The 25271-nt window shown below is 46.2% G+C and overlaps 1 protein-coding gene across 5 annotated transcripts in view; it reads right to left on the reverse strand.

The window, feature by feature from the left end:
• Positions 1–25271, reverse strand: part of INPP4B (inositol polyphosphate-4-phosphatase type II B) — a 1386300-nt gene that overhangs the window by 158235 nt on the left and 1202794 nt on the right. For all 5 annotated transcript variants that reach the window (XM_029598221.1, XM_029598061.1, XM_029598140.1 and 2 more), the window contains one exon: positions 24369–24578. In XM_029598221.1, coding sequence (XP_029454081.1) covers positions 24369–24578 — 210 coding nt within the window. The remainder of the gene's footprint in view (positions 1–24368; positions 24579–25271) is intronic.

A 25271-nucleotide genomic window follows, 5' to 3' on the forward strand; every position in this document is an offset into this window, starting at 1 on the left:
TAGTACCAAGGATCAGTCCAGGACACCTGGGTTGTGACTCCGCACCAGTAGATGGAGACAGATTAAAACTTGTGGGTGGAGCCATATATAAGCCCCTGTGCCAGTCACAGCCCCTCAGTCATACGTAATGTCAAAGTAGAAAAATCCAAAAGCCAACATAGCTAACCATAGAAACTTACTAAGTAAAATAACTCCAACACCCCTACAGGAAAACAGACTCTCCAACCGGGAGAGCGAACAAAAGAAGGGGTCAGCGTATTAAAAAACAACAATGAGCGGACTCTCCATTACTATAGCGCCACACTGCGGGCGGGATCCTGGACTGATCCTTGGTACTACAGGAACGAAAATTATCAGGTAAGAAACTAATTTTCCTTTCCCTGTACGTACCAGGATCAGTCCAGGACACCTGGGATGTACCAGAGCTAAGTTATCGAGGGTGGGAAGCAGAGAGTCCCGCTCGGAGTACCCTCTCTCCAAATCCCCCAGCATCAGTAGCTTGAACATCCAATCGGTAATGTTTAATGAAGGTATGCAACGATTTCCAGGTAGCCGCCCTGCAAATCTCTTGAGGCGAAACCTGAGAAGATTCCGCCCAGGACGCCGCATGAGATCTTGTCGAATGAGCTCGAAGACCCACTGGCGGTGTTTTACCGCGCAGAATGTACGCAGAACCAATGGCGTCCTTGAGCCAACGGGCGATCGTTGTGCGGGACGCCGCAGAACCTTTCTTCGGACCCGACGTCAACACAAACAGATGATCTGTTAAACGAAAAGAATTTGTGACCTCTAGATAGCGAAGAAGAGACCTTCGCACATCTAGTTTTCTCAAATCCCTCAACTTCGGGTTGGAAGAATCACCAACCGCGAAAGCGGGAAGTTCAATCGATTGATTCAAATGAAAAGCCGATACGACCTTAGGCAAGAAAGAGGGAACGGTCCGCAAGGAAACCCCTGAATCGGAAAAGCGCAAAAAGGGCTCTCTGCAGGATAGAGCTTGCAACTCAGAAATCCGGCGAGCCGAAGCAATGGCTACCAGGAATACAGTCTTTAACGTGAGATCTTTGATCGTAGAATGCTTCAGAGGCTCAAAAGGAGCTGAGCATAAGGACGAGAGCACCCAGTTGAGGTTCCAAGAAGGACAAGGGAGCCGCAAAGGAGGACGGAGGTGTTTCGCTCCCCGAAGGAAACGGGAGATATCCGGGTGGAGAGCCAGGGAGACTCCCCGAATCTTACCACGCAAACAACCAAGCGCCGCGACTTGGACCCGTAGGGAACTGCACGCTAAGCCTTTGGCCAGCCCAGCCTGGAGAAAAGCCAAAATATCGGGAATAGCAGCGGAAGTGGGACTAAGACCCCGCTCCACGCACCACTCCTCAAAGACTACCCAGACTCGAACATAAGCCAGAGACGTGGATTGTTTTCTGGATCTCAGCAACGTAGCAACTACCGCGTCCGAGTAACCTTTTTGCTTCAACCGATACCTCTCAAAAGCCATGCCGCGAGACAGTAGTGATCCGCATCCTCCAAACAGACGGGACCCTGACGAAGGAGCCCCGGAAACCCCTGTAGACGAAGGGGTGCCACCACCGACAACTGGACCAGGTCCGCAAACCACGGACGGCGCGGCCACTCCGGCGCCACCATGATCACGTTGGACGGGTGCAATTCTATGCGCCGCAGTATCTTGCCGATCATGGGCCATGGTGGGAACACATACAGTAGCACCTCCGCCGGCCAGGGAAGTGCTAACGCGTCGACCCCTTCTGCTCCTCTTTCTCGGCGTCGACTGAAAAATCTCGGAGCCTTTGCGTTGTTCCACGTGGCCATGAGATCCATGTGGGGCGTTCCCCAAGTCCTGCAAATGAGAAGAAACGCTTCTTCCGCTAGCTCCCACTCTCCGGGATCCAGGTGGTGTCGGCTGAGGAAGTCCGCCTGGACATTGTCGGCTCCTGCTATGTGAGACGCAGCGAGATCGCTGAGATGCCGCTCTGCCCAGGCCATCAAGGAACATGCTTCCTCCGCTACTTGAGGACTTTTCGTCCCTCCCTGGCGATTGATGTAAGCCACGGTGGTCGCGTTGTCCGACAATACTCGGATTGCCTTTCCTCGTACAAGGGGTAGAAAAGCTTGCAATGCCAGACGGACCGCCCTGAACTCTAGGCGGTTGATAGACCACCAGGTCTGATCTTCTGACCATAGACCCTGAACCGATTTCTCTTGGCAAACTGCACCCCAACCGGAAAGACTGGCATCCGTGGTCACCACTGTCCAGTTGGGAAGAAGAAGAGATACTCCACAGGAGAGATGTTTGGAATCCAGCCACCAGCCCAGGCTGGAGCGCACCTGATTCTCGAGAGGCAGTGGAAGATAATATTCCTCTGAGATCGGTTTCCAGCGGGACAACAATGAAGACTGCAGTGGCCGCAGGTGAGCGAACGCCCAAGGGACTAACGCCAGCGTTGAGGCCATAGATCCGAGAACTGTCAGGTAATCGCAGACTCGCGGACGGTGTTGAGACAAAAGTCGTCGTACCTGAGACTGTAGTTTGCATATCCGATCCTGAGAGAGAATCACTCTGCCCCGTTTTGTGTCGAAAACGGCTCCAAGGTACTCCAAGGACTGAGTGGGTTCCAGATGACTCTTGTTGTAGTTGACCACCCAGCCGAGGGACTGCAAGAATTGTAGCACCCTGGATACCGCTTGCCGACACAGGCTCTCTGACTTCGCCCGAATCAGCCAGTCGTCGAGGTAAGGGTGAACCAGTAGGCCTTCCCGACGTAAGTGCGCCGCCACTACCACCATCACTTTCGTGAATGTCCGAGGCGCTGTCGCCAGGCCAAACGGAAGAGCCCGGAACTGGAAGTGTCTGCCCAGAATGCAAAACCGCAGAAACCGCTGGAAGGCTGGCTGGATGCCCACATGAAGGTATGCTTCTGTGAGATCTAGTGACGCAAGGAATTCGCCTGGCCGCACTGACGCGATCACCGAACGAATGGTTTCCATCTTGAAGTGAGGGACCCGAAGACATCTGTTGACTCCTTTCAGATCCAGTATGGGTCGGAAAGTGCCATCCTTCTTGGGAACTATGAAGTAAATGGAGTACCAGCCCTTGCCGTACTGATCGGCCGGAACTGGAGAGATGGCCCCCAAGCTTTCTAGTCTTCGGATGGTGTCTAGCACTGCCGCCTTCTTCTTGGGATCCTTGCAAGGCGAGACCAGGAACTTGTCCGCTGGGATGCGAGCAAAATCTAACTCGTAACCGTGTCTTATCACGTCGAGGACCCACTGATCCGACGTCATGCTGGCCCATACCTCGAGAAATAAGGATAGACGCGCCCCCTCGTTTGGGACAGCGTGCTGAGGGCGCGACGAGGAATGGGCCGGCCGAACTTCATTGCGAAGGTTTGGAACCCGTACCCGACGGGGCTCCTCCTTGCCTGTCAAAGCGTTTGCCCCGAAAGGAGTGCTGCCAGTGAGTGTTTCGAGAAGAGGCCGGCCTGTACGAAGGTCCGGTGGATCTTTGCGGCCTGGACTTCCGGGGACCCCGGAAACGGGCTCTGCCAGAAAACGAAGAGCGCGACCGGGTCCTATCCTCTGGCAGCCTAAACGCTCGGTTCTCACCCAGGGAAACCATCAAGTCATCTAATTCCTTACCAAACAGCAATTTCCCTTTGAAGGGCAATGCCCCGAGGTGAGCCTTGGACAAACCATCCGCCGCCCAGTTGCGCAGCCAAAGGAGGCGGCGTGCCGACACCGCTGCCACCATGGATCTAGCTGAAGTGTGTAGAAGATCATGGAGCGCATCGGCCCCATATGCGATAGCTGCTTCCAACCTATCTGCTTGGGAAGCCTCCTCCGGAGAGAGATCTGCATTCGCCTGCAGTACCTGGGCCCAGCGCAGACTAGCTCGCATAGCGAAGTTCGTGCAAATGGCAGCTCGAACTCCCAAGGCGGAAACCTCAAAAATCTTTTTGAGCTGTACCTCCAACTTTCGGTCTTGAATATCCCGGAGGGCCGTCGCTCCCGTGACAGGGATGGTAGACCTCTTCGTGACAGCGGACACCGCCGAATCCACTTTTGGAAGTCGGAGGAGCTCCAGCGCCTCCTCCGGTAAAGGATAGAGTTTATCCATGGCCTTGCTGACTTTCAAACCTAACTCCGGAGTATCCCATTCCTTGAAAAGGATATCCGTGGACGAGAAATGAAAAGGGAAGGCAACCGCCGGTCCTGTGAGGCCGAGAAGAACAGGATCCATATTCGCCTCCTGGCGGACCACCACCGGAGGAGCTTCAATTCCCAATTCATGGAGAATGGCCGGGATGAGAGGTGCCAGTTCCTCTCTGCAGAATAGCCGTACCACCTTGGGGTCATCCCCTTCTGCAGCCTGTGCAGCTTTCTCTGCAATGGGCTGTGCAGTACCATCCACTGCTGCCTTTCCGGCCCCCGTCAGGGGCTCCTCGGCGGACTCCGTATCATCCTCAGGGGAATCCTCGGGATCCGATTCCTGCGGCACCCCCCTGGGAGGCCGCTTCCCCCGGGACGCACCGTGGGCGATCTCCGCGCCCTTCCTGGACTTCTTTTTCCGTGGAGGGGACCCGTGGTCGGCCGCACGCGAGCCATTCCCCTGGATGCGCTTGCTGCGCTTGTATTTGAGAACTTTGCGCAGCAACAGCGCAAAATCCTCAGAAAAATCACCAGAATCCGAAGAATCACTCTCGGAAGCCTCCCGGGACCGAAGCCCCTCCGAGGGAACCTCCCCCGCCGCGACACGCTGTGGGGAAAGCGCAGGAGGAAAGGAAGAGGCCCCCACCGTTTCCCGCGAAATTTCCCGGCCGGTGGCCAAGATGGCCGCAACTCCCGCACTAACCGGGAAAAGATCCTGAGGCCTGTCAGCGGAGCTACCACCGCGCGACCCGGGAACGAGCCCCCCGCGGCGCTGCCGAGGGTCCCTCATCACCCGGGACGCAAGCTGAACAAAGGCTGTCCCTTGAAAGACGCGCGCCGAGCCGCAGGCCCTGCACTGTGCAGCACGCGGCATGCCGGCGAAAACGCGGGAGAAAACGGGGCCGCGGCGAAAAAATTACCTCAAAAATTAAAAAATTAAAAATAAACAAATAGCGCAATTCGGCGACCTCCCCCCTGCCAATGACGCCCCCCCACCGACAAAAACGGAGCGGCGACGCCAGGTAACAGAGAGCCGCAAAAACAAAAGTAAAAACTTTTTTTTTTTTTTTTTTACAAACAAAAAACGCTGTCCCTGGTACTGAAAAGCCCTTATTCCTGCAGGGGTGAGTGAACCAGGCTCCCTGGTGTCACCCCTGACGCTGCCACTAGCTCAGCCGGGTCCTCAACCCTGGCAGCGGCCTCAACCGGGGGAGGGTAGTCCCCTCAGGACCTCTCAACTCCCCTGGGAGGCAGGGCACCCGAGACTAAGGGATTAAAAGAAAAAAACCCCAATTTGGTATATAAACAGCTATGCCTAACAAAAAAGCCTAGCCCAAAAAATTCAAACCTGACTAACACCAACACCAGAATCAGGTCAGGCAGGGCTGTGACTGGACCTGCACCATCTACTGGAGACAGAGTAAGACTGAGGGGCTGTGACTGGCACAGGGGCTTATATATGGCTCCACCCACAAGTTTTAATCTGTCTCCATCTACTGGTGCGGAGTCACAACCCAGGTGTCCTGGACTGATCCTGGTACGTACAGGGAAAGGAGGGTTTCTCCTAGAGCCGGCCAACCTGAGGCGCACTTACGTGGAAGACCCGGACTCAGGCTGCCTCCAGATTTGATTGTTGAAAGATTAAATGAAAAGATAACTTTGATTGCCCTTGAAGAGTTCGTTACGGTAGTTTTATTTGGAACACTCCACTCAGGTGTCCTGCGAGTCCTTGGTAGTGGATCAGAGACAGTGTGGAAGAAATCATCAAACAGTGAGTGCACCCGAGAGAGAGAGAGAGAGATTCCTCCTGTATGCCTTGGGCCCTGGAGATTCAGTTTCCCCCCTTTTCAGAAAATCCACATCCCGGGGGCTGTTGGGGACTTAACCCCAGGTCTGAGTGAGTGCCTCTTTAGCACACAGGTCTCTTAATGGCCGGACTCAGGGTCTGTAACCGCACGCTCCAAAGGGAGCACAGCTGCCTGACCCCTGGCCGAAGATGATCATAGCAATCGCTGGCCTAAAGGGAGGGAGAGGGGGATAAATTAGGGATAAAATACCTCATGTAGTTGTCAATGAAGACTCATGGCGCTGGATCTAGCCCTGGCTCCAGCTGTGTTCAGCACTGGGAAAATCTTCTTAGCAGATCTGGACTAATATATGGCATCTTTAAATAATAAAATGGCTCTGCCCGTATCAGTTGTTTTGTATGTGAAAGTCTAGCATGAAAACTGAAATTTATTTTAGCTAGCCGGCATAAGTAAGTTAGTTCAGCCTTCTAGAATGCACATTTACAAACCTGCTCGGAAGACACCTGCAATGCTTGCGGGTATTAACACCATCGCCGAACTTTAACAAATAGAAGTACAATTTTTAATAAATTGAGATTTATCCAAATGGACAATGGAGAATCCTGTTAATGATTTTTTTTAAATAATTTTTCTTCAGACTTTAAAAAAAAAAAAAAAAAAAAAAAAAAGTGACAATTTTATACGCAGGGCCACTCAATGATACGCACATTTACAGCATTCATATTCATTATGGATATTTGAAAACTGTCGGGTTAGTAGGACAAGTTTAGGCAGCCCTGTGCTACTGCATTTGTCAGATAGGCCGCACACACTGGCTTTAATAATCTCTCTTAGATGTATTCAAGTTAAGTAAAACGCATGGCCTAACCGCAGAGTACCGCCATCATTGTGCCTACAGTACTGGGTGGCAAAATAGCGAAAATACCATTGGGTACTCAAAATCTGGGCAAGGGGATAAGGCTTGTGAAACCAAGCAAGCCGATTTTGGACAGACTGATCTTAGAAGTCGGGCTGTGTTTGATTTCACAAAAGAAAAAACAGCACCACCTGCTTTCCACCAGTGTTTTAATTGGCCCAGTCAGTTACAGAAAAAGCAGGCAGGGTTAGAGTGTTTTCTGTCACCCAAGGGAAAATGCTCTTTAGAAGAAGTCCATCGTTTGAAAACAAGAACTCAGGATGGACTGGGCAGTTTTTGTTTTTTTTTTAATGTCCTTAAGCAACATTATCTGGAGAATCTATTTTTACCACCATAGCTGGGATATCATCAAAGTTACTCAATTATTGCAATGGCATGCAATTAATTTTCCATTATGAAAAATATGTAGCCAGCAGAGAGAAACATTAGGATACATTTTCTCTTGATTTCAGCAGATTTTCTCATTGTTTCTCTTAGATTCCCCACCAGGTTAAGACAGTTTGACAATGCACTGGGTTTGGTTTTTTTTCCCCAGACGCATGTCTAGACATTAGAATCCATAAAAAAAAAAAAAGATGAAATATAAGCTACTTAACAAAAAAAATGGGTACACAATGCTGTTATTTTTCAAGGTGAACCAATATTAAAACTGTATATAGAAATGTTAAATCATTTTTGTATTAAATAAGAAATCTTCCTTAATGCATCTGGGACAGAACATTTTAGACTTTGGGGCTAATGATGATTCACAGAGGCCAGTTAATTCTTTATAATAAGAGATTATTTCCCTGGGGAGGAGAAAGAGAGAGAGAGAGAGAGAATTAAACTTACAAACCCAATCACCGTAATTTCCCATTGACTCGGAACCTCTCTGCTTACCTTTATAGAACACAGGACCAGCATGATCTATCTGGGGTGGCAAGGTGTGAGAAGTGGTAAATGTTGATCCGCCCTCCATGCCGAACCTCCATTGCCCCTGTCTCTCCATCTTAGGGTCACTGCCTCACCTTCGTATGTCTCCACTCCCCCCCCCCCCCCCTAGTTTCAGCCTGCTCCCTCCAAACCCCTTGTTTCTCCCCCGGGTGCTCCAACTCCCTCACCTCTCACACCTCACAACTTTTCCAAAATGTAAGGCCAGCTATGGCTGTTAGTGGCAACAACTTCCTACCTGAACACTGGGACAATGGGCCTTCTGGAAGCTTTAGGCTGGCCCTATAGGAAGCTCTCTGCAATGAGGAGGGAGGTCACTCAATTCAGGGAGGACGTGGCCAATATTAAAAGCACTACCCTCCTTATCCAAAGTCCAGGCGATGTAGTCCCCATTACCACAAAGGATCTGAACCACCAGGACCAGAAGGATTACAGCGGATTCTGGTAAAATAAGATGTGTGAAACAGAGCTACATCCCCTCCAATGATCTCACTAAAGAATGCCTCTATGGCCTTGGAAATGGAAGATACTCCTGAAACAGCATCTAATGTGGTGAGAGACCTGAAGATAAACATCCACTAAGAAAGACAGCCCAAGCGTCATGTCAAAAGATCCTGAAAAGAGCAGGAAAATCCTTCCAGAGGCTTGGTTTTATATGGAATAACTATAAGCTGGATTATGGCTTGAATCTGTTTGACAGGAAAGCCAGGATCCCGATGAGAGATCCAAATTATACATATACAGGAATTTAAACTGGATAAGGAGGACGAAGGATGCAAGCTGATTGTATTAGGCTGTCACCCTCCAACAAACAAATGAAGTTATTGTAGAACACAAAACTGAAGGTTTGGACAGATTACCTGTGAGTAACAGGGCAGACAAGGGGAGCAAGTATGAATCCATGGAGAGGGATGACAAGCCAAGGGGAGATGCCTGCAAGATGATGGACACAAATGCCCATAGTCTAATAAAATTCCAGACTTGCAATCACTGTTGGTTATTGTGGATCTAAACATTGTTGCTATCTTGGAGACTTGGTTCATGAGTCCCACAACTAGTCATACTGGGCTGCCATCTATTCAGGAAGGACAGGGAAGGCAGAAAAGGAGGTGGGGTAGTACCTTAAGTAAAATATAATATCAAAGCAACTGAGATGCACAGACTATGGTGAAAGGAGGCATTGCTGTGGTCATCTTGGAAAGGGGGAACGGCACTTCATCTGCACCGGAATGATCTACAGATTTCTGGCACCAGTGTAAGAGCCGGACAGAAAAGATAATCAATGAAACATTGTACATAAGATGCAATGTGGTGTTACAGTGGCAGATTTTAATCTGCCTGATATGCATTCGAGCATTCTATCTATGGAATCAGAAGTAGATAGTTGCTGGATTCCCCTCAAGAGGTGCTCCTTAGACAAATGCTAACAGTGAGAGCACTGAGAGGAGAACATCATCTTACTGGTGGCTGAAGAGGATTGGTACGTATTGCTTTGGGAAATTTTAAATCTTAAAAAGGTTTTGGGGAGAGGTAAACTATTGGGAACTATTAGTGTGTGGATGTTTGTTACAAAAAGCTAGCCATAAGGTATGGAAAAAGCTTAGCACTTGTGTATTTGTTGTAAAAAGCTAGCTAAAGGGGGCGGATCCAAGATGGCCGCACGGTAGAATTGCTCGGCGTCTGCTCTGTGGGTAATTTGTTTCTTTACCTGTTAAACTCTTTCTTTTTGGATGGGAAGAAAGCGAAAACCGAGGGGGGAACCTTACCCTGCGGCCCCCCATGACGACGCCTCTTACCGGACCCATGGATGCACATGTTGTGCGCGGAGAACAACGTGTGGGTCTTCAGCCGCTGGAGAGTGGGGGAGGGGAAGAGGAGTTCCCCTCTCTCCCTGGCTCACTATCTCCCCTTAGTCCCGCAGAGGGTACCCCGCCGAGAAATCCTGCAGCTGAGAGAGGCACTTCTGGAGCAGCAGGAACGCTGCCGGACCAAAGAGTTACGGAGCGGGACCTGGTAGGGAACGCGGGAAGTGCAGAGGCAGCAGAGAGCCCAAGTTCTTCAGGGCAAATCGGCGAAGAAAGAAGCATGCTACTGAGAGAGATGAGAAAGAGTGAGGAAGTTTTCCCGGAGACCGTATCAGTGAATGTGGTAAGACCCACTGTTATTTCATTAGAGACGATTTGGGAATCAATAACTGAGATGAGAGCTTCTATTCTCCGACAGCTACAACCAATAAATACAAACTTAAAGCAAATGGAAGAGAAAGTTGAAATGTTGACCCAGTCTAACAACTTTAGGCAACAAACAGGGAACAAATCAAGGGACTTCAACAAGTGCAAACATTGATGATTAAAGAGAAAAAGAGCATGTCGGTTAAAATAGAAAATATAGAAAATCAAATGAAAAGTAGGCATTTAAGATTTATAAATTTTCCGCAAGTACCTATGATCTCCCCCGGAGAGATGTTCAGGAAATATCTTTGGGAAGTATTACAAGTTGAGGAATCAGCCATGCCACCTCTGTTGCAAATATTTTATTTACCAAAAGCTAGAGGTCTGATGGAACAAAGAAATGCTGTGAATCCAGAAACCCTGCGAGGGGAACTGCCAATAGACATCTCGGCAATGCTGGAGGTATCAGACACGGAATAAGCTTCCCCTGTAACTCTAATTGTTACTCTGGCTTTAGAGCCAGATAAGGACTGGTTGCTTAGGCTATGTTTAAGGCATAGGAACGTTGTCTTTTTGGGTTGTAGAATAAGAATATTCCCAGACGTCTCGAGAGACACTCAAAAAAGAAGGAAGGTTTTCATTTTTTTGAAACTGCAAGTATTGTCAGTGGGGGGAGCTTTTTTCCTTAAATTTCCATGTAAATGCATAATAAAGCATGAAAATAATACATATATATTCTTTGAGCCCCCTCAACTGACTCAATTTCTTATAGGAAAAACTCCCCTAACGCCCATAGGGAACAGTACAACTGCTTTAAGTCCCTCATGAAAATATTATATATCTCTGTAATCTACTGTGTAATTGCCTTATTTAGTTTAAATAATTTCCTTGAGGTTGTGTTTTCCACCCCCCACGTTCTGAGGAATTTAATCTAGAGAATATGCAGTATTACAGAAATAATTATTTTCCTGATTGTATTAGAAGTATTCTCTGTATTTTTCCTACAAGAGTTATCTTGTAAAGTTTGTTAAAATGCATAAAGAAAAAAAAAAAAAAGCTAGCCAAAGGTAGGAAAAGGCTTAGAGTTTGTGTGTGTTTGTCTTTCTCTCCCTCCCACTCACCCCTTAGTTCATCCTTTGATTTATAGGTAGGAGACATTTTCACATTCAAAATCAATCAGCCTTTTATCTAAAACAGGATTGCCCCAGCCCTTTTCAAGAGTTTAATTATCCCATTGCAGGTCACTACTAGATTAATAGTGAATATACCAATAAATTTAAAGGACTCTTATTTATACATTCCTATCCCTTAGCAATTAAAACTTAACTAAGAACACAGCAAAATTAAGATGAAGGCAGCAATCCAACAGCAAGAGGGGGGCTCCCAGTCTTTTGCATCAAGTGTCACATGTATGATTTTTTACCCGCCGGTGAGAAGTCGTACATGTGCATCCAATGCAAAGAGCTCCAGGCTCTCAGAGAACGAGTCCAATCTCTAGAGGCTAGAGTGGCAGACCTGGAGGAGCTGAGGCAGACAGAAAGGTATATAGATGAGACCTTCAGGGACATAGTAGCCAAGTCCCAACTCCAGACTGGCAGCCCAGGTGCTGCCTTGGAGAAGTAATGTCTCATGATCAGAGAGCAACAACCTGGTACAACAGGAAATGATCCTGTAGCAAGGACCTGCTTTCCAGGTTTTGTGTTGTCCTCTTGCACCGAGGATATGTTCCCCAGGGCTACTGCCGAAGAGGGAAGTCTTAGGTCGACCATTATAGTGGATGATTCGATTATCAGGAATGTTGATAGCTGGGTGCTGTTGGGCACGAGGATTGCCTGGTAACATGCCTGCCTGGTGCGAAGGTGGTGGACCTCATGCGTCACCCAGATAAGATTTAAGACAGTGTGGGGAGGAACTGGCTGTTGTGCTACACGTGGGCACCAACGACACAGGAAAATGTGGAAGGGAATTTCTGGAAGCCAAATTTAGGCTCTTAGGTAGAAAGTAGAAATCCAGAACCTCCAGGGTAGCATTCTCTGAAATGCTCCCAGTTTCACATGCAGGACCCCAGAGGCAGACAGAGCTCCGGAGTCTCAATGCATAGATGAGACAATGATGCAAGGAAGAGGGTTTCAGTTTTCAAAGGAACTAGGGAACATTTTGGAGAATGGGGAGTCTTTTCTGAAGGGATGGACTCCACCTTAACCAGGGTGGAACCAGGCTGCAGGCGCTAACCTTTAAAAAGAAGATAGAGAAGCTTTTAAAACAGATCAAAGGGGAAAGGCATGGTTTGGAGAATACTTATGAAGCAGGAGAGTTAGAGCATCCCAACAGAGAGGCTCCAATAAAAGCAAAAGTTGTCCATATGCCTATAAGTAAAGAATCACCTGAACTAAAAGATTTCAAATGATCCCTGTCAACTGAAAAGCAGGCTGTTAATACAAACAAAAAACACACTTTGAAATACCTGTATCCCAGAACCAGAAGTCTAAGAAGTAAGATGGGAGATTTAGAGTGTATAGCAGTGAATGATGACATAGACTTAACTGGCATCTCAGAGACATGGTGGAAGGAGGATAACAATGGGTTAGTGCCATCCCAGGGTAAAAACTATATCGCAATGATAGGGAAAACAACTTGGTGGCAGGGTGGAGTTTTATGTACGGGATGGCATAGAGTCCAACAGAATAAGGGTCCTGCAAGAGACTAAATACACAATAGAATCTTTATGGGCAGAAATCCCATATATGTTGGGTAAGAGTATAGTGATAGGAATATACTCCAATCCACCTGGCCAAAGGGCTGAGACAGATGATGAAGCGCTAAGAGAAAATAGGGAAGCTAACCAAATTGGTAGTGCAATAATAATGGGAGATTTCAATTACCCCAATATTGACTGGGTAAATGTAACATCAGGACATGCTAGAGAGATAAAGTTCCTGGATGGAATATATGACAGCTTTATGGAGCAATTTGGTTCAGGAACCAAGAGTGGGAGTTATTTTAGATCTAATTCTTAGTGGAGCACAGGATTTGGTGAGAGAGGTAAAAGTGGTGGGGCCACCTGGCAATAGTGATCATAACATGATCAAATTTAAACTAATAACTAGAAGGGGGACAATAAGTAAATCCATGACTCTAGCGCTAAACTTTCAAAAGGGAAACATTGATAAAATGAGAAAAACAGTTAGAAAATAACTGACAGGAGCAGCTACAAAAAGTGTACAATAGGTGTGGACACTGTTAAAGAAATACCATCTTAGAAGCACAATCCAGATGTATTCCACGCATTAAGAAAGGTGGAAGGAAGGCCAAACCATTGTCCACATAGTTAAAATGTGAAGTGAAAAAGGCTATTTTAGCCAAAATATATTCCTTCAAAAATTGGACGAAGGATCCATCTGATGAAAATAAAAAAAAGCATAAGCATTGGCAAGTTAAATGTCAAACATTGATAAGATAGGCTAAAAGAGAATTTGAAAAGAAGTTGGCCATAGAGGCAAAAACTTATAATAAAAACTTTAAAAAATATATTTGAAGCAAGAAGCTTGTGAAGGAGTCAGTTGGACAGTTAGTTGATCGAGGGGTTAAAGGGGCACTTAGAGAAGATAAGGCCATAGTGGAAAGACTAAACAAATTCTTTGCTTCAGTGTTTACTGATGAGGATGTTGGAAATACCCATTCCGGAGATGATTTTCAAGGGTTACAGTTCAAATGAACTGACCCAAATCATGGTGAACCTGGAAAATGTAGTAGGCTAGATTGACAAACTGAAGAGTAGCAAATCACCTGGATTGGATGGTATATATCCCAGGGTTCTGAAAGAACTAAAAAGTGAAATTTCAGACCTGTTACAAGTACTTTGTAATCTATAGTTTACGGTTCGTATATAAGTGCCTCTTATATACGGAGCACTTGATATCTGACACAAGGCACTGCCACTATATACTTGTTAAGTTTACTACGTTAAATCTCTGCCTCTGGCTATTTCAGCTCCCAAGTTCCCACGACCTTGTTTTATTGTAACTTTGCTTCTTCTTCAATGTTAATGTTATAACCCCCTTGTTCCTTGTGAACCGATATGATATGATTTGTATCATGAGTGTCGGTATAGAAAAGAGTTAAATAAATAAATAGATCATTAAAATAATCCATTGTACCTGAAGACTGGAAGGTGGCCAATGTAATCCCAATATTTAAAAAGGGCTCCAGAGATGATCCGGGAATCTATAGACCAGTGAGCCTGACTTCAGTGCCGGGAAAAATCATAGTAATATTATAAAGAATAAAATCACAGAACATATAGATAAACATGATTTAATAGGACCCAGCCAGCATGAATTAACCCGAGTGAAGTCTTGCCTCACAAATCTGCTACATTTTTTTGAAGGGGTGAATAAACATGTGGATAAAGGTGGAATGGTAGATGTGGTGTATTTGGATTTTCAGAAGGCATTTGACAAAGTCCCTCATGAGAGGCTTCTAAGAAAACTAAAAAGTCATGGGATAGGAGGAGATGTCCTTTTGTGGCTTGCAAACTGGTTAAAAAACAGGAAATAGAGAGTAAGATTAAATGATCAGTTTTCTCAGTGGAAAAAGATAAACAGTGGAGTGCCTCAGGGATCTGTACTTGGGCCAGTGCTTTTTAATATATTTATAAATGATATGGAAAGAGGTACGATGAGTGAGGTGATCAAATTTGTGGATGACACAAAATTATGCAGAGTAGGTAAATCTCAAGCAGATTGTGATGAATTGCAAGAAGACCTTGCGAGACTGGAAGATTGGGCATCCAAATATGGCAGATGAAATTTAATGTGGACAAGTGCAAGGTGATGCATATAGGGAAATATAATAGGGATGTGAATCATTTTTTGACGATTTAAAATATTGTCCGATATTTTTTAAATTGTCATTATTTGTTAAAGAGTGCGATACAATAGAAATTCCACCGATTTATCGTGAAAAAATCGTTAATCGGGTTAGTGCACACTAACGGGATTTAGGACACAACCTAAAAACCCACCCTGACCCTTTAAAACTGCTCCCTTAGCCTCCACCACCCTCCCGACCCCCCCAAAAATGTTTTAAAATTACCTGGTGGTCCAGTGGGCCCCGGGAGCGATCTCCCGCTCTCGGGCCGTCGGCTGCCTCTAATAAAAATGGCGCCGATGGCCTTTTGCCCTTACCATGTGACAGGGTAACCGTGCCATTGGCCAGCCCCTGTCACATGGTAGGAGCACTGGACAGCCGACATCATCTTTAAAAATGGTAAGGGCAAAAGGCCATCGGCGCTATTTTTATTAGTGGCAGCCGACGGCCCGAGAGCGGGAGATCGCTCCCGGGGCCCACTGGACCACCAGGTAATTTTAAAACATTTTTGAGGGGGTCGGGAGGGTGGTGGAGGCTAAGGGAGGGGTTTTAAAGGGTGGGTTTTTTGTTTATCGGATCGGGCGCAGCCGATAAAAAAAAACAAACGATCGGGCTGGACGAAAAAAAATGCACAATTTGAATCAGAACCGGAACCGAACCGATTCCGGTTCCGATTAACATCTCTAAACCCTTGCTGTAGTTACATAATCTTAGGTTCTATCTTAGGAGTTACCACCCAGGAAAGAGATCAAGGCATCATAATGGATAATACATTGAAAATGTCAGCTCAGTGTGCTGTGGCGATCAAAAAAGCAAACAGAATGTTAAGAATTATTAGGAAGGGAATGGCAAATAAAAGGATGGATGTCATAATGCCTCTCTATCGCTCCATGGTGAGACTGCATCTGAATACTGTGTGTAATTCTGGTTGCCGCATCTCAAAAAAGATATAGTTGCACTGGAGAACATGCAGAGAAAGGCAATCAAAATGATAAGGGGCACGGAACGGCTAAAGAAGTTAGGGTTGTTCAGTTTGGAGAAGAGACGACTGAGGGGGATATGATAAGAGGCCTACAAAATCATGAAAAAACTTGAACAAGTTAATGTAAATTGGCTATTTACTCTCTCAGATAACAGAAGGACCTGGGGGCACTCCATGAAGTTAGCAAGTAGTTCATTTAAAACAAATCAAAGACAATTCTTTTTCACTCAGCGCACAGTTAAGCTCTGGAATTAATTGCCAGAGGATGTGGTTACAGCAGTTAGTGTAACTGGGTTTAAAAAAGGTTTGGATAAGTTCCTAGAGGAAAAATCCATAAACTGCAATTAATTAATTAATTAAGCAATAGTAGCTTGTGATTTATTTAATATTTGGGTACTTGCCAGGTACTTGTGATTTGGATTGGTCACTGGATTCAGGATACTGTGCTTGATGGATCCTTAGTCTGACCCAGTATGGCATGTCTTAATGTTCTTATGCTATGTTCTTATGAAACTCTCTTCAATATTGATAGTTAATGACCAGAAGTTAGTGACAGATTGACTATTGTCGCAAAGGCCACCACAATATCATCTCGACAGCAGTTTAGTAGGGCAGTACATCAGGAGTCTAATATGTAGGAGGTTGGATTGGTCAAAGCACGAGTTAAGTGTCAGGGCTGACTCGGGACACCTACTTCGGCACCCAAGTGGCCTGAAAAGCAACTAGCTGAGTGCCTATCTCAACTTCTGAGAGGCCAGCTTAGGTAGGCGCTTTTTGTCTGTGACCGAGCAGCAAGATTAGCTAGCCACCTTTCCGGGCACCCAATCTTATAGATTCGCGACCAACTAAGTGCCTTGCTCAACGCCTGAGTGGCAACATTAGCTAGGTACCTTTCTGGGCGGCCGTTCATATAGATCCGCGACCCAGATTCACTCCCGGCTGGTCGCCTATGTTTGCTCCTGAACATCCAGATTGTTGCCCAGCTGAGCACCAATCTTGCTGCCATGCAGTTATCACCATTCGCTTTATCGGTGCAGGTTTTCAGCGTGGATGTGGCCGCTTATTACATAAGGCCTTACTGCGCTTAGGTACGTGCATTTCTTCATGAATGCGCGGACCTCTGTACAGAAATCACTTGCATAATTTATCTTTTTATATCCCGCAGAAGCAGCAGGTTTAGCCACGCGTGGTGATCAAAGGTCGCACTCATAACCAGCACCTGTTTTGCCGCGGTTCTTATTACATCGGCCCCTGAGTGAGGAATTTTCCCACCTCTCTGGCAGAAACACGTTTTCTTAAGGCAGACTGCCCTTGGCTTACATCACATATTGATTCCTCCAGCTGAAAGTCTGTCTGATGAGGATTCCCGTAGAAGTTATGATACAGTAACAACTGTCCTTTTCATTTTTTTCTCTCACACTGTCAATTATATCTGATGAACTCACAATAGTTTGAAAAATCATTGCTGACTCGTTTTGTTTGTTCTGGGAAGTGAAAATGAAATTTCCTCACCATAATGTTCAGTGAGCATTTATTTCATTTTCCTGTGGTCAGTGTTCATTGCTTGGACTTTGCCAGGTTTTATTGAGACGTTCACGAAGCATTGTCAATTCAAAGGTTTCTGTTTACATGTTTTCCAAGCAGTCTGTGTGTGGCAGACTACGGCTTGCAATCTGCAGAAGCCCACTTTTAGGAAGTCTGAAACAAATGCACTGCCAGACCATATGACTTTATTCCTTCTCCAAGCGTATTCACAGTTACTTCACAACTCATTGTAGTTCCAAGGCAAACCAATCATGCATAACAGGCATTTAGCTACAGGTTGACCCTAAATCCTAGGTCACCGTCAAAGCTCCCTTCTAGGTTGCACACTCACTTGCCATTAAGCCACAAGCATTAGGGTCTCCAGTCCTTCCTTCCTCATACGGGGTGGCAGCCCATAACTTTACCTTAATCTCGCTCTGACTGGCCTCTGCTTCCTAATAATTCTTGAATCTCCTGGCTCTGTTCTGTGGCAGTCTCGGGTGGCCTACCATTTTATGTGGTTTTGGAATGCCCTCCTTCCTCAGGGCTGCGTGGCTTTTGTCCGCCTGAGAGCTTCTGCAGTGGAACAGTCTGCCTCTTGCCTTTCCCTGTTATTCACCGCATTTAGGGGCCGATGCTATAATAAACGCGGAAAGTGGGCGCTGACTTTTCAGCACCCGCTTTCTTAATGCACGCATGGCGCCCACACGGGGGGACGCCATGCTATAAACAAATTAGGGGGGTCGCACCAGCAAGGAGGCGCTAGGGTTGCTAACGCGACCCCGCGGTTACCAGCGGTTTGCCGGTTTTGAAAACACTGACGTCGAAAAACCCGGCGTCGGTTTTCATAAATGCAGTCCGCTGGTTATGAAAACCGAAGCTGAGTTTATCGACGTCGGTTTTCATAACGCAGCTGGCCGGTTATGAAAACCGACGCCGAGCATATCGGTGTCGGTCTTCAATACGGCTGGCTGAGTTTTATTTTTTTTTCTTTTTTAACTTTTAAAGAAGTACAGAAAAGCAGTAGACCGACTGAGGACCCTCACCGCTGTACCCCGCGCTGCGGGCCATTACCACTCCACCTTGGGCCTCGACAGTGCTCCTCGCTCTGCGGGCCGCTGTCACCTCTTCTGAGGACTTCATCTGCATATCCTACTCTGCGGGCTTTTACACCATCTCTACCGAGGACATCATTGGTGTACCCCACCCTGTGGGCCACTACCATCTCTATCAAGGCCTCTTCAGTGTACCCCGCTTCGTGGGCCACTACCATCTCTACAAGAGACCTCTCCGTTGTACCCACTTCAAGGACTACTGCCAGCGCTACGGAAGTATTCCCTCAGGGCACTACCTATCCCATTGACCCTGTATCTCAGGGTCTGTGTGACCATCTGTCTCTGGCACCTTCCGCTCCACCTCTATCTCTTTAATAAAGACTCTATTCATTCTGTGCCTTCCTTAGCTGAGACCTAGCCTCCCGACAGTGAGGCTCACGGGGCTCCTTCCTGTGGGAGGTAACACCTCTCACTTCGGCCCACGGTTCACACACCATCTGATATCACAGAATCCTAACAAGGGCTTTTCCGTGAGTGGGCGTCCAAAGGCATTTCCCAATTATGGCAGCTAATAACGGAAGAGGGGAAGGTCCTGTTTTTCGCAGAATTGCGAGATCTATACGGACAGGGGAATCAGCATACCTTCCCCTACTTGCAGATTTGTCACTGTCTTCCCTCATTGCCGCCAGCCTCCATGCAACAATCGGCCTTTCACTTATTAGATACGATATTCAGCTTTGAAAAGGAACAGACCCCCTCATTATCTGTTTACTATAAGTGTTTGAAGAAAACTCTTAGGGTGGATATTTGTTCAATACTTGTGGATCGCTGGAATAAGGATGGAGATTTTGAAGTAACCCAGTCGATCCTTAAGAGTTTGTTTTAGACGGGTGGCCAGGATCTCTACTAATATGTATTATCGGGAATTGCAATATAAATTCCTGGGGAGGGCGTACGTCTGACTCTCTCTCCCTCTGCCATGTGTGGGCGCTGTAAGAAGGCTCTAGGCACTCTGTCACACGCCTTTTGGACCTGCCCCCCCCCCCATTAAACGTTTCTGGAGTTGAATTGCTGGGTATCTGGCGGACCTTTTAGATGTCTCTAACTTTTATTTGACTGTATTCCTCCCTTACGAGTTCGAGATACTGGTTCTTGTCTGCTGATTCAGAAAGCAAGTTTGGTGGGGAAGCGGGTGATTTCATCAGGTTGGAGGAGCGAAGACCCGCCCACTTTTTGGGCATGGAGGAATTATTTTCATTTCCTGATGAGTATGGATAACCTATCCTCCCGCAGTTCTCCAATGCACAGGAGGCCTTTCTTATCTACTTGGGACTCATATCTACAGGCACTTCCACAAAGAGCCAGAAGTTTGATTTTGAATGACTGAAGACATTCTCATTTTTTTTTCTTTTATTTACCTCGCTTTGCTGGTTTGGACTCTTTTATTACTTGTTCTTAAATTTCATTGACACAGAATGTCTGCATGGGGGGTTTGTAAATGGGGGGGGGGGGGGGGGGGAGGAGAGAGGGAGATTGGGGGATGTTTCACTGTTTTTGAATTAAGGGTTGTATATGTCCAGGATGTATCAAAAACACAACATCCTCAACGTTGTATCTGTGTTTGATAAATGCCAATAAAAACGTTTCAACATAAATAGTATTAAAAAAAACAATAGAGGAGGTAAGTGTGAATGTGTTCAGTATGGGGAAAGAGAAAAAAGAGAGAAGGGAGGGTCGTGCTGTGTGAAGGAGTCACAGAGTGGTGGGGGTAAGGGGTAGGGAGAAGTGGATGGCAGAGGTGGAGGACCTAAAAGGCGGGAAACATGGTGGAGGTTCAGTTGAGAATGCTGTCAGAACTGATAGTACTTTACAAAATGGCTTATTTGCTACAAATGTTTAATTTGAGAAGATATAGAATAACAGTGCGCTTCTATTGCAGACTAGCAATTGTTAAGAGAATATAACAAGCAATAAAAAACTACAGGAAATGAATCAACAGACTTGGAAATGGACACAGAGACTTTCTCCTCTATTTCTCCAGTTTAGATCTGGCTTAGGCCACTAACTGATAATGATAAGAACATAAGAAATTGCCATGCTGGGTCAGACCAAGGGTCCATCCAGCCCAGCATCCTGTTTCCAACAGAGGCCAAACCAGGCCACAATAAACTGGCAATTACCCAATTATCAATCTGATGACCATTTATTCCCTACATAAAATGAGCTTAATCCAGGTTACAGTGAAAAAGTGTCACTTGTTTAAAATTCTGCTAAATTCTTGATCCACATAAATAGTATTAGGCAAGGTCAGTGCCAGGCAGCAAACAAGGGAGTAGTCAAAATCTGTAGCTGAGGTCAGAACCAGAGGATCAGGCCAAGACAGACAAGACACAGAGGGACAAGACAGGACACGACAGCAAGGCAAGACAAGACTGTGAGGACAAGGCAGGAGGAGAGGAAGAGGCAACAGAGACAGGGCAAGAGAAAGGCTGGACGAAGCAAGGCTGGACGGGCTGGATGAGCCAAGGCTGGACGAGACAATGCGGGGCAGGCTGGATGAGGCAGGCACAAGATGCTCTGCTGGCTAGGCAGGGGACCCGTTGCTGAGGCGCCAGCTGTCTGTCAAGGAAAACCTTAAATAGTTGGAGCCTGCTGATGTCATCCAAGGGCACCGTGAAGCTTTTCCCACTGCAGGCCCTTTAATGATTGGCACACCTAAGGAGGGCCTGGGGAGGGTTGGAGCATGGCGGCGCAAAGGAGTGACATTGGCTGAGTGGCGGCATCCTGGGGTGAGTGTAGCTGGTTGCGGCAGCCTGCCGTGACCGGAAAATATAACATAAGAATTATATTGTATATTCTTAAGTGAATTCTGCTCTTTTACAGGCCAGGATATCATCGTGATGCAGATATTTATCTGATAACCAATGATCCAATTGCAGGACAACGTGAGGATCAAGGCTTTCACGGCCCTATGCCTCATTACTGTGAAATGTGTAGAGGGGCTGGCTTCTACGGCAACCCTGCAGTGGCATGATGCTTTATGGAGGGCTTGTCATGATGCTTGTTGAGTGCTTATGAATTGAGATACAGCAGATAAGGGTGTGGTCACCCTGCGGGTATTATGGGAAGTTAGATTGTGTATTTGTTTATATACAATGATTGCATTTTTGTATTGTGGTTGACCTATGCTATGGCCATGTACATCCAATAAATAGCTTCTTTCTTGAGCAACGGTCTGATGAAGAGTTTCCTTTGCAGGGGTAATTTCCAAAGGGGCAAGGGTGGGGGATGGTAAATGGGCTTGGGGAACCTGATAAATTGAGAAGTACATCACCAAAACAAGTACAATCACTGTTAGAATGAACAGGCATCCTAACCGGGGAAGCCAAGGACTGACTGACCATGCCAACTAAACTACCATTAGAAATAATGAGGCCAATATTCAATAAGTTGGTGAATGGAGAAGTCGTCTAGCTAAACATACCCTGATAATTTTAGCTGAATATTTAGCAGAACTTATTTGGCTAAAGATATCTGGATAAAATTGTCTGTCTAACTTTGATGCTCACAAGCTTACTGAATATTAAAAAAAACAAAAAAACCCCAAAAACAAAATAGTGGCTGAGCAACAGCACTTCCCCACGCCCTCATCCCCAATACCTTAAAAAATTGTCAGCCCAAACAGCAGTAATCTTCCTCATATTTTATTTTTACACAAATGTGGTCAAAGATAGCCCACCACCCTGTCCCTGAACCCACAGAAGTGTCCTCAAAGCGAAGTGGGAGGAGGAGAATCTCTTATTATTAGAAAGGGAATGGTGAATAAAATGGAAGATGTCCTAATGCCTCTGTATCGCTCCATGATGAGACCGCACTTTGAATACTGTGTACAATTCTGGTCGCCGCATCTCAAAAAAGATATAATTGCGATGGAGAAGATACAGAGAAGGGCAACCAAAATGATAAAGGAAATGGAACAGCTCCCCTATGAGGAAAGGCTGAAGAGGTTAGGACTTTTCAGCTTGGAGAAGAGACGGCTGAGGTGGGATATGATAGAGGTGTTTAAAATCATGAGAGGTCTAGAACGGGTAGATGTGAATCGGTTATTTACTCTTTCGGATAGTAGAAGGACTAAGGGGCACTCCATGAAGTTAGCATGTGGCACATTTAAAACTAATCGGAGAAAGTTCTTTTTCACTCAACGCACAATTAAACTCTGGAATTTGTTGCCAGAGGATGTGGTTAGTGCAGTTAGTGTAGCTGTGTTTAAAAAAGGATTGGATAAGTTCTTGGAGGAGAAGTCCATTACCTGCTATTAATTAAGTTGATTTAGAAAATAGTCACTGCTATTACTAGCAACAGTAACATGGAATAGACTTAGTTTTTGGGTACTTGCCAGGTTCTTATGGCCTGGATTGGCCACTGTTTGAAACAGGATGCTGGGCTTGATGGACCCTTGGTCTGACCCAGTATGGCATGTTCTTGTGTTCTTAGTCCTCCCACTCCACTGAATACTAAGTGCCGACAGTTCTGACAGCTTCAGGAACTTAATATTTATTTATTCACTTCACTTCTGGATAAAGCAGCCAATCCCCAATCAGAACTCAGTACTGAACAGTGACTGGCTGCTTTCCTGGCAGAGAGTGCTGACTGGGGATTGGTTTCTTCATTGTAAGTGACAGGGAAACAGCCAATCCCCATTCAGTACTGCTCTGGGATTAGCAGCTTCAGCCAGGAGCGACGGGAATAAGTTAATACTAAGTGCTGGGAGCTGGCAGCTCTACGGGTACTTAGTATTCAGTGGAATGGGAGGAGATAAGAGCCTCTTCTCTTCTGCGTTGAGGACTCTTTTGGAGGTTCAGGGGAAGGGAAGCGATTTTAGGTCACAGTCATTTAAAAGTAAAGGACCGGAGGGATGAACACCATGTGGCCCAGTTTTTCCAAGATATTTGGGGTTGGGGGTGGGCACTCAGCCCACGCTACAATTTTAACAGCTGTTGGGAGAAGTGGAAGAAGGGGATTGGCATCTGCTTGTCTGCTGGTTTTACATTTTAGTTATCCGGTTAACTTGAGGACAGGAAGTTTTCCAAACAGAGTTAGCCAGATAATTTTATCCTGCTCGTGCTGCATATCAGTGCTAGCTGGATACATTTTACCTTGCCCCCCCAAAATGCCCATGGCTATAATTTAAGCTGGTGAATGGAGAGAAATACTTAAATGCCAGAAGCAAGCTGGACAAAGGCTTTGATACACTAAAACCTAAGTTGACATACACTGGTAGCACCGTGATGGGAAGCTTACAAATAATTATTGACTTGGTGGGTGCAAACCAGAGCTACTTGAAGACAAAAAAAAAATCCTTTCACACGAGCAGGCCGATACAGTACTGACGCACTAAAAAAAAAAAAAAGCGCGTCCGTTTCGGCGCCTGCGCTCAGAACGCACGCACAGCCCCCTCTCCTGGGCATACGATACACAATGCAAATGAAGGGGTTGCACCCCTAGCACCTCCTTGGCCCAGGAGAGGTGGCTGTCAGTGGGTTTGGAAAACTGTCGCTCAATTTTAGGAGCATCCGTTTTCCTAACCTGACCCGCTGGCACATTTTTTTTTACCTTTTGGTTCCTCCGACTTAATAACACTACAATAAGAAGTCAGAGGATGAACAGAAAAGCAGTATTTTCTGCTTTTCTGTATTCTGCTCTAATTTGCGGACTGGCTGCACTTTTTTTTTTCGATATCCCGGGCGAATGACTAATAGCCTCATCAACGTGCATTTGCAAGTGATGAGTGCTATTAGTTGCGTGTGTGTGGGGGGGAGGGGTTGGATGCACTTTTTCGATGCGCTAAACCTGAGCGCACCTTACAGCATCGGCCTGAAGGAAAGGCTGTTTTGTGAGTTTTGTTTCCTGTGTGGGATCTAGGACAACATGAGGAAAGCCACTTACCCACTCTTCTTCATCATACTCTGAATGATGAGGTATGGAGTCTTCTCTTAAAATCTGAGGCGGAGAATCTTGAGGGTGTGACTCACTTTCCTCTTTGCTCTTCGCCGGCTCAACAGTTTTTCTCTGGCCACACCCAGGACGAGCTGTGTACAGTGCTAAAAGTGCACTGTTAACCAATGGATCCTTAAACGCGTGCACAAAGGACTCTGTCTGGAAAGAAAACAGAGGCTACGTTTAAGCTAATAGATACCTTATGAAGGATCTAGCCCAGGGGTGGACAACTCCGGTCCTCGAGAACCACAAACAAGGACAAGTTTTTCAGGAGATCCACAATGAATATGCATGAGGTAGATTTGCATACAACGGAGGCAATGCATGCATATCTGTCTCATGAATATTCATTGCGGATATTCTGAAAACCAGGCCTGTTTGTGGCTCTTGAGGACTGGGGTTGGCCACCCCTGACCTAGCCTCTCACCTGTAGTAAATGCACAAAGGTCAATCATAGCATACTTGATAATATCAAAAACAGTGAACTCGAACAGCACACAGAAAAATAGGCCCTACTACATAAGAGCCTTAGTCAACCATAGCCTTATTTTGAAATTACCTTCTTGTTCTTGTTGGGGATTGTGCTGAAATTTGATGTTTTTAACTCTGCCTTCAAAGACTAATACATATTTATACCTGGAGAAACTTGAGAAAATGACTTGCATGAGTGAATCAACACTTAAGTGCTCTGAGGCTATAAATGGTGGAACCTCATGTCGGTCATTCTGGGACAATATTGGTAACAAATAAATAAATAAATAAATATAACACTGGTGTGAGCCGCAGTGAAGATAAAGTCTGTTTGTCTGAGCCACTAATCACCCAGAGGACCTGGATCCATGGAACTTTTGC

This window comes from Rhinatrema bivittatum, chromosome 1 (genome assembly GCF_901001135.1).
Source record: "Rhinatrema bivittatum chromosome 1, aRhiBiv1.1, whole genome shotgun sequence".
NCBI classification, from domain to species: Eukaryota; Metazoa; Chordata; class Amphibia; order Gymnophiona; family Rhinatrematidae; genus Rhinatrema; species Rhinatrema bivittatum.